Source organism: Pocillopora verrucosa, chromosome 11 (assembly GCF_036669915.1).
Source record: "Pocillopora verrucosa isolate sample1 chromosome 11, ASM3666991v2, whole genome shotgun sequence".
Lineage (NCBI taxonomy): Eukaryota > Metazoa > Cnidaria > Anthozoa > Scleractinia > Pocilloporidae > Pocillopora > Pocillopora verrucosa.
The window spans coordinates 14411153-14420633 of record NC_089322.1 but is presented as its reverse complement, the minus strand read 5'-3'; the positions used below and the strand labels follow the sequence as shown (position 1 = coordinate 14420633).

The following is a 9481-nucleotide window of genomic DNA, read 5'->3' as shown; positions in this document are numbered from 1 at the left end:
TTCACTTCAATTAACATGTTACAAAGCTTTATTCACTTGTTGATACCCAATCGCAGACGGCATAGCTTTAAAACCGGTTTTTCTTTCTCCAACATATGATTACAAGAGTTCATAATCTCTTGGTGATAAGTGTTGGTGTGGCGAGAAGGACCAGCAAATGAAATATCGAGTATCGAAGACGATCTTTGCTCTGTAGGTTCTTTGGATTCGTGCGTCTGTGCAAACTTGACCTACAAGATTCTTATTTCCTTGAGAAAGACTTTACGAAGGCTTATCTCTCAACGTGGAAGGGAGGGGTGGGTCATGGGCAACCTAGCCCCCTCCCCCAAGTTACGAACCGGCAAGGAGAGGAGTGTTTAATCATAATCAGCGTTACTACCTCTGAGTGCCAAGTCTTGCATAGTTATTGAAGAAACAGCGCTTACTTTGTGTCTTAAAGAACAAAATTGCAGCATCATTCGAATGCATCGCCTTAAGTCGCTATTTCGCCAGCAATAAATCAGCGGATTAAGCGCGGAGTTGCTGAATACGAAGCAATCAGTGACTGGAAAAACGTAGTAATGAAATATTTTGTCGTCGAAGAACTTGACAGCTACCAAAGATATCAGCAGCGGAGAGTAACAGGTTAATACGGCTCCCACGATGTACGCAGTTGTTTTTGTTATTTTGCTTTCTCTTGCAATCATTGAAGATTGTGCCATCAACATACGGCTTATTTGGAAATGGTGACGACGAGCTAGCCTAAAGATGCGAATGTACACAAAAATGATAAAGGTGACGAACGTGATGATAAACGAAATCGCTGCTGTGTAGTATTGCGCTGTGCTGAGACCGAAAAAGCGAGAGATCACAAATATTGCCCATGATGCAACGAAGACCCCAGTGAAGATCACAAGTCTTGGAACTGTGATGATTTCTTTGTACTTGAACGTGTAGAACAGCGCGATATATCTTTCGCACGCGATGAAAAACAGAATAAGAAAAGATGTCCCTATCGAAAGATGCCATAATACCCTGTAACAAAGCATTACCCAGCAGTGGTAGCGTTCATGCAGCTCCAAATATCGTCGGAGGGTATACAGCGGTTGAACGGCGAAGGCTACACAAAAATCGCTCATGGATAGGAGTAAAAGGAGGGTGTTGGAAGCTCTAACGCGCAATTCGCGATGTTTCAGTATCGCTGTGCAGACGAGACCGTTGGCAACCAATGCAACTCCGAATAGAATCCCATTCCAAACAGACACTATGACTGATAGAGTTATCAAAGACTTTGTTTTTTCAATCTTGTGGTATGTCAGGAACAAACATTGTATTAAAGTGTCATTCGTCATGAAGCTGGGTTTTCTTGCGATAGATTTCTTCCTTCTTGTCGCTACAAAAATCTTCCCCTTATAAATTATCTAAGAATTCGTTTTCCTTCGAAAGCAGATTGCAGACAAATTAGTTGTCACATTAAAGGATTTTCCAGTGGTTTTGTAAGAGTGGTTTGTTAAGAATTTTGTTTCTTGTCTATCGGCAATTCGTTTTCCTTCGTGCGCAGTTAGTAGCCGAACTGGTTGCCGAAATTAAGGCTTTTCTCTTGTTTGAGTCAGCTTTGTTTGCAGACAAACCGGTCGCCACAATGAAGGCTTTAGTTGTGGTTGAGTCAGCTTTGTTTGCGAAAAATAATTTCCTTATTGTATTAGACTTTTTATTTCAAGAACTTGCCTACTCTGAGTTGGTGTAGCTGTTCCTTTTTTCTTTAGAATTCTTTAGGGCCTCTAAACCTTATTCTGTTCCTTGAACACCGTGAAAAGATGAAATATTTTCTAAACTTACTCCACAACCTGATGAAAGCTGTTTTGCCTCCGCAATCCTTTTCGTTGGTGTCTTGATCACGCTGCAGATATGACCGTCACTCGCTTTAACTGTCAAATCGAGGAATACTTTGTCATCTGCTGCCTCGAAGGCCTAAAGTGAGAGAATAAATAGGCCTTTGGGTTGACAGGGGGAAGCTGTAAGTCAAATGAGCCTTGAGGCCATAATCTTTGTGAGAGCTGAGAAAAGGAAATAAATTATGTTTGCACCTGTTTACCGTGGCATTTATTGACGTTGCGAGATCAATAGGAATGATATTTCTTTAAAGGCGTGCACTCAACGTTTCCAAAAGACTACTTCCTACATGTGAGATTTAATATTCAATCTGTTAAGACACAAGAAGTCACCAACAGCAAGTTCATTTGGACTCTGATAATTAGGTTTCCAATGTTGTTTGGCTAAAAACATCCGAACTATTGATTCAAGAGGTAATAACCGCTCTGCGGTAATTACAAAATGTTTCTTTGGGATCTGATCAGTATTGACTTGAATGAAAGTGTTGATGCAATATCATCATAACTATTCTCAAAAACAAGGACAATTGAACTGAGGCCATTTTACATAAAATTTTAATTTTTTTGCCCAAAAAACAAATTTACCACGAAACCTTTGCAGTACTTTATATCGTTTTAAAACCTGAAAAATATAATTCATATCTTTTATTTCTGTTTACATTAGTAGCGAGTGTAGTCAAAGGAAAAACAAGATAAGAGACGACTGTTTGTTCAGTTCGATTAACGGGGGTCGAATTCCGAAAAAAAATTTTTACTCTGTTCGAAATTTTGGTGTAGTTCATGGCTGTAAAGAGCGTCACGGTATGTTTAGAAATAAATATTTGAAAACGTTTTTTGGCGAAAGAAATAAAAATAATCTACTTTATCTCTTTATCTCTCAAGGAACTGCCACTTCAAACCTCTCATGGATTTTCCTAGTATGAGATAAAAGGGCAGAAGCGACTCTTCTTTATCAAGTTATTTGCGTATAATTTTGAAGTTTCCGTCCTCCTAGCCAAATGTAAATAGGCTGGGTAAATTTCATTTTAAAACGTTTAGCACAAGTTCTAGTGGACGGTATATTTATCTGTCTGGATTATTAAATGGCAGCTCTTTGTCAGAGCGAGACAGCGTTTGCGTTGCTAAATTACCAAGGAGACCAAAAAAAACAGAAAAAAAAAAAAAACAAGCTTAGCCCGATTTATAGGGTCTTTCCGAGTTACGTTCGGGATACACACCGTCGCATTACCATCGGAATAAACAGTGTCGCGTTACGTTCGGAATACGCACTGTTGCGTTATCATCCGGATAAACTGTACTGTCACGATTTGCTCGGAATACCCACTGTCGCGCTACGCTCGGGATACAAACTGTTGCGTTGCCATTTGGATACACTGCACTTTCACGCGTAATACACACTGTCGCGTTACGTTCGGGATTCACACCGTCGCGTTATCTTCGGAATGCACACTATCGCATTAAGTTCGGGTTCGTTGTCAAGTTACGTTCGAGAAACACGCTTACGAGTTACAATCGGAATACGCTCTGTCGCAGGTCGTGGGTTTCGAGGTAACGGAGCCTAAGTCGTCTAATTTCTTCCACATTTCATCCCCTTCGGGCGATTTCCATAGACTGCACTCCCAGTTGGATTGATCTTTTTTGAAAATTAAACGTCACAAATATTTTTATTTTTCTAAGTCTATATATGACTATATAACTGTTTTATGACGCGCGATAACGTTGACAACAAGTAGAAAATAATATTTGTGCCTGAAAATTAGTTTATGCTTATAAATCATCTATCTCCCACGAGTATTAACAACTTAGTTCAGCCTTATAAATAAGAGGCAGTTATTTGGTATAAAACTGAATTACATGGTGATGTCACTACTTCATCGGTTGTTATCGATCGGTCAAGCATGAAAAACGCCATCTTCTGTTCCTCTTTGCTTATCAATTTTTGTCGACCCAATGATTCTCGAGAGCTAAAAGTTTATTCTCTTAACTGAACTGAGAATTTTGTATTCTGTCTAAACAAAGTACTGGAGTTGATGATCATCACTCTTTCAAAACTTTAAGGAGTATTTATTATGTAATAACCGCTAGTAATTAAGTTGACGTGTTATTAATGTAGACGACAAGCGCAAGGGGTGAATAGGCTTGTGCGACAGTTTTCAGCTCACCCCTCCCTTGTGGGGAGGACCGTCCATAAGCTACTTCCATGTATGAACTTGACCACGTGTAAAAATTGCGAGAGCGAGAAACTGAGAGAATAAACCGATTGTTTACAGTGAGATTAAAACGGAGAAAAACACAACGTGTCGTCTCGCTAAGAGTATTTCTAAGTGCACACGTCAGTCTAAATACATGCCACAAGAGTGAACGGTTAATATTCTATATAGCACTCTTAAAGTCGTTGAACAAATCAAATTCCTGTCTATTATCATTGCCTGGATCTTCGCCGCTATCTTTCAGGCGCTTTGCAAGAATTTCCCATTGTGGAATTCGGAAACCCTGTGACAGCTTCTCTTTATCGGATGGCTCATAGTATAGATCTGCCAATGTTCCTACGCGCTCCCCAAAACAAGAATTCCCTGGGGTACGCACTTTAGCTTGGAAAACCAGATTCTCCTCGATGTACCTGATCTCCAGGGTCGAATTTGTAGGACCGGGAAGAACACTGGAAAGTAAAAAATTTTGGTAGCTGGTGATGGTAACGTTATAAGTGACAGTGGTACCAAATATTGGATTAACTTGCTTCACGCGAAATTTTCCAACAAACGGCTCCGGAGAAATAGGAAAGTGGGACTTACGCTGCAATTCAAAAAGAGTTTCGTTAAGTCTTGGAGCAAGGAGGTTATAAAACGACACAGGGGCTTCAAACCCGATTGGCTGACCGTAATATATGGTGCTTCTCAGAATATTTGCCCCGAGAGCCAACTCAGGAATAACTGTGAGCAACGCACTGTAAGTGTCAATGTTGCCACCTTTGGTGCGGATCAAGAAATGTTCACTGAAGAACATTTCAAAAGGGGATCCCCATACTGTCACTCCGTCCGGGGTGATGTCCTTGGGAGTCATCATCTCTCGAAGAGAAGCAGGTTTGAACAGTTTCTGTTTTTCAGGTTGAGCAAACATCATTCCTAACTTAGCGAGATCCTCAATAGTAGAGTACATCGCCCCTGCCGGGTTGATCCACCCTAAGTTCATAAACTTCATTCGCTGTCCATGGTGTAGATAAGGGAACGCCATGTTTTTCTCCACTTCTTCTGTGATTTCAAAGCCAGTATTTGCCATTCCAAGGGGTTTGAGAATGTTTTCTTTTGTCCAGTTCTCGAATGTTTCGTTGAGTAAGTTTTCAGTAAGAAGCCTACCCAGCAACGCGTAACCAAGGTTACTATACGAAGGCTCCGTCCAAGGAGGAAGAACTAACGTGCGGTTTCTTAGCAACGCAAGCTGCTCACGTGACGTTGTATTTGAGCACTGATATATACATGGAGCCTCCCGCGGTAATCCAGACATTTGACTCGCGATTTCGCGTAGCGTAATGTTTTCATTTGTAAAAGGATTGTGAATAAAGAAATTAGGAGCGTACTTACTCAACGGGTCGTCAATGGAAACAATTTTTCCTTCCTCGTACAATTTGTACACTAAGAGGACAGCAAAGATCTTGGTGACGCTTCCAATCCGATAAACAGTGCTGTCATTTGGTTTCAGTGTCGGTTGTTTATACACCTTGCTTCCGTAATGGCCGCTCCAAAGTATCTTATCTCGGTAGAATACGTTCATAGAAATGGCTGGTAGCGACGAAGTCTCGTCAACTGTAGCATTAAGAATCGACTCAAGCTTCTCAAAGACTTCCGTGATTCGCTTTGGAGTCTCCTTGGGCAGAGGAAATAACGTAGGTAGCTGGGGGCACGCCATTGTAACATCGGTGCTTGCATTTTGTTTGTCGCCAGCCTTCTCCGCAGTTGTGTGTGCGAGTACGTACCAAACAAAAACCGCTGCAATAGTTATGGCTACCAGACTTGACAGTAAAGTTAACAATTTCCAGAGTCTCAGGCCTCTGAAAGGTAGTTTCTCCCCTGAGAACTTAGTGTAAGGATTATTCGTTTCATCTGCCATGTTGCAAGAGGCAAAGAATAATAGAACTTATCTCGCGTCAACTGTCAGTTTTAGATGACTGAATATTAATGTGTCACGCGATTACTTTTGATATTTTTACGCAATATAATTTTTTTCAGCTGACAAGTATGGAGAATTTGAGGTGAACCTGTGGTGATAAACATGGTAAACCGACGCATTTTTATATAGACTTTGCATTTGGTTTACTAGGCGACACACATTTTTCGGAGAGACCTCACAATAACGATACACCACGGAAGATTCGATTGAATCATTGAACGTTTGTCTCAGTCACATTCCCTGACGATGTGGTAATGAAATCGGCGAAAGCTTGGGGTTAAAAATAAATATGTTAGCTCAAGGCATCGATCGAATCGTTCATCTTAATCAACATGCTACTGAAGGATTAGTTCAAACGTTTACCAGATAACTATGTCGGGTGGGAATTGTTGTGTAAACAAGCATAATTAAATTCGCCATGCATGGCTGGTTTGCATTTTAAAGTTCATAAAAAATATTCTTTTAAGAAAATTCTTACACGCTGTTGAAAAATTCTCTTGGACAATAAGCTCGAAGTAGCAAAGCCAGTTAGGGATATTTTCCAATGAGAGATAAATTCGAAAGACGGAGAAAATTGATCGAAAACTCAGCGCGTGGGACGTGATTGCAATATGTTCTTGGTGGAAGATCAATTTGCGGAAACGAAAGCCTTATCCCAACAAAAATATCTCATGTTTCTTACCTCAAAGCAAATTTCCAAGGTTATTCACGTGCTATCCTCAATAAATAAAGTCTTTCTTCTTATTCGAAGCTGGTTTTATTTGAAGGGTAGAGGGCAGAGCGCTAAAAATTCACCTTGCAAGCTTTCAAGCTACGAAAAAGCTAACCTAGTAGTTAAAAATAGGACCTGAAAAAATTCAGGCCCGTATAGGATTTGAACTCATGACCTCTGTACGGGCCTGAATTTTTTTCAGGTCCTATTTTCAACTACTAGTTTAATAGTGTTCTTAGCTGCGAGGATCTCTTAAATTCGTTTCTTCACCGCAGTGAAAATATATGAATTTCATATATCTAAAATCATTATTCATTTCTTGGATGATTTATTTGGACCCAACATTTTAATTTGTTCCTAGGTGGCTTGTTAGCTCAGTTGGTAGAGCGCTGCACCGGTATCGCAGAGGTCATGGGTTCAAATCCCGTACCGGTCTGAATTTTTTTCCAGGTCCTATTTTCAACTACTAGTTCAGTAGTGTTCTTAGCTGCGAGGATCTCTTAAAAGCTGAAATTTATTTGAACGATAAGTTTTAACGGTTGAAATGACGGAGGTAACAATTCCTATTGGAAATAACAATTCTAATCCGTCTGTCTTATCATGAAAATAACTTTGGAATTCTGTGCTTTGACTTTTCGCACTGACGAGAAGAAATAGTTGGTTAAAGTCACTTGAAGAGGTCTTTCGGAGGGAAATGATTTTGTAGCTAAGAAAACTTAGGTCAGTTCCATACAACCTGCTCAAATTACTCGCTTACATTTAATAAGCTGAATAAGTTTAACCAGAAGGTTTCGGTAACAACTGATGAAACTGTGGCGGCGGATAAATGGATTATGGATAAAAGTTTCCGCCAATCTTCAGTTATTATGAACTAAGAAATGAAGCACAACGTTATTTTGTTCTATTAATAGTTTGGATTATAGTCACTACATCGAGACTTGAAATATAATTTCGTTGTTTATTTAGAGTTACGAGCCCCCTATTTGGTTTATTTTCCCAGCAAGCTTGACGCACACTAACCAGCCCATTGAATTTTTCTGTTTCTGTCTGGTGACAGACAAAAGCAGAGTAATATTGAGTCAATCTAATGAAATTGGTGCCATAAACTTAACTTGGTCTCAAACCAAGAAAAAGAAAAAACAAAAATACCATAGCGTTATACCCAGAATCAGCCCTTTTTGTCACTCTAAGCTATCGATAAAAAAACTTACGTACGTTTTCAAGAGTTTTGCTGTTACTCTAAATTTCTGTAATTAATTTGGCATATGTGACTGGCAGATTTTGTGATGTTCCATGTTTCAACTAATAATTTGCAATAAGACTTTTTTTTTTCATTACCTGAGTCTTTGATTTTGGACTAAAGAAATCTTTTTAGCTAAATATTAATTGTTCACGAACTGAGGGACATAAATGTTTTTTATGAGTTACATAGCGCAGTAACCATTTTTAATTGATATAAAAAATGTTTGGGGATAACTAGTGGCAAAAGAAAGGAAAATGTATTAATTTCGGATAATCGCAAAATGAAAACAAAAACTTTCTTATATCCAGTTTGAAATACCCCGTTGTAATATCACATGTAACTAGTCTTATCAGTACAATTTTAACTGTCTTCGTTTCTATTTGCCCCATTTTTGAAATTTTCCATTGGAAATTCCGTGATCTTATTAGCGGCGAAATAACATCAACTGTCTAGATGAATAAATTTATGTTTTTAATATCTTCTTTTCATTGGTCAGTACAGTGTCAACTCGATTAAAAAATATGTCCGCTAAGTACAAAAGAACACATCTGAAACTACAGCAAACCGGTTCCTAAATTATTTATCACCTTGTCAGAGACTAGAGCTTTGTTTCTGGAAATTAAAAGCAAAGTTGAATACATTAGTAATTAGCTCGGATAAATATGAGCTGAAACCCTTTAGAAGAGAGCCAAATAAATCGAAGGATTTCTGATGATACCTGAGGCTGGTCAAGGCTTAGAATTTCATATCAGTGGAGTTTAACAGAAGGTGAAACTCTGTATAACGGTGAGTAGACTTTTGGTTGCGGGGATCATTCGTAAGGGAATTAACCTGGTCTTGTGAAAGGTAATGGGTAAGTTCAACTCTGTGAACGACACTAAACTTGAAACTATAGTGAGAAAGATGGAGACTTGACATCCCGCCGTCGTATGACGATCATGGCCAAGCGTTAGCTCGAGTGCTAGACAATCAAAACATTTCCACGAAGATTTAAACCTCAGACTTTCGTAGATTTAACTGTCGATTGCTTTAATATGAAATTTCAGAGAACGCTATGGTGAGTTATGTAACAATTCCTACAAGACGAGCATCTTGCATCAGTTCTGCTAAATCATCCATTTCTATAAGAGACATATCCTTAAAACTTGTAGATATTTCCTCGCTTTTGTAATGATGTTTCAGCGCACAATCGGTGTGGTTAACTTCATTAACAGATCGAAATATCTTCCGTACGAAATTGCATTTTGCAGGACTAGCAACGAACAACAATTTAGTTCGTTATTCCGTGAACAATGAGAACTTACACAGAAGTCTAAATTACATTTAACAAGCGTGTACCTCTGTACGTGCGTCAGTTTTGTGTCCACTTTAACAAGATTAGATGATTCGAAATCAGATCATAAAGGAGAGTAAAAAAAAGAAAGGGATGAAAACTAAGCCTATTAACAAACCATCATATTTGCTCACTCAAGATCGATTTTTAAAAAAAAT

The 9481-nt window shown here is 39.0% G+C and overlaps 2 protein-coding genes across 2 annotated transcripts; both read right to left on the bottom strand.

Annotated features, from left to right (window-relative positions):
• Positions 1-51: 51 nt before the first annotated feature.
• Positions 52-1331, bottom strand: LOC131794514 (D(1)-like dopamine receptor). Its single transcript, XM_059112024.2, has one exon. It carries the CDS (start codon positions 1329-1331, stop codon positions 357-359), a length of 975 nt encoding a protein of 324 aa, XP_058968007.2. The 3' UTR covers positions 52-356.
• A 2234-nt stretch (positions 1332-3565) lies between these two features.
• On the bottom strand, positions 3566-6027 carry LOC131794543 (putative beta-lactamase-like 1). The gene has a single exon (XM_059112062.2). It carries the CDS (start codon positions 5973-5975, stop codon positions 4245-4247), a length of 1731 nt encoding a protein of 576 aa, XP_058968045.2. The 5' UTR covers positions 5976-6027; the 3' UTR covers positions 3566-4244.
• Between the last annotated feature and the right edge of the window lie 3454 nt (positions 6028-9481).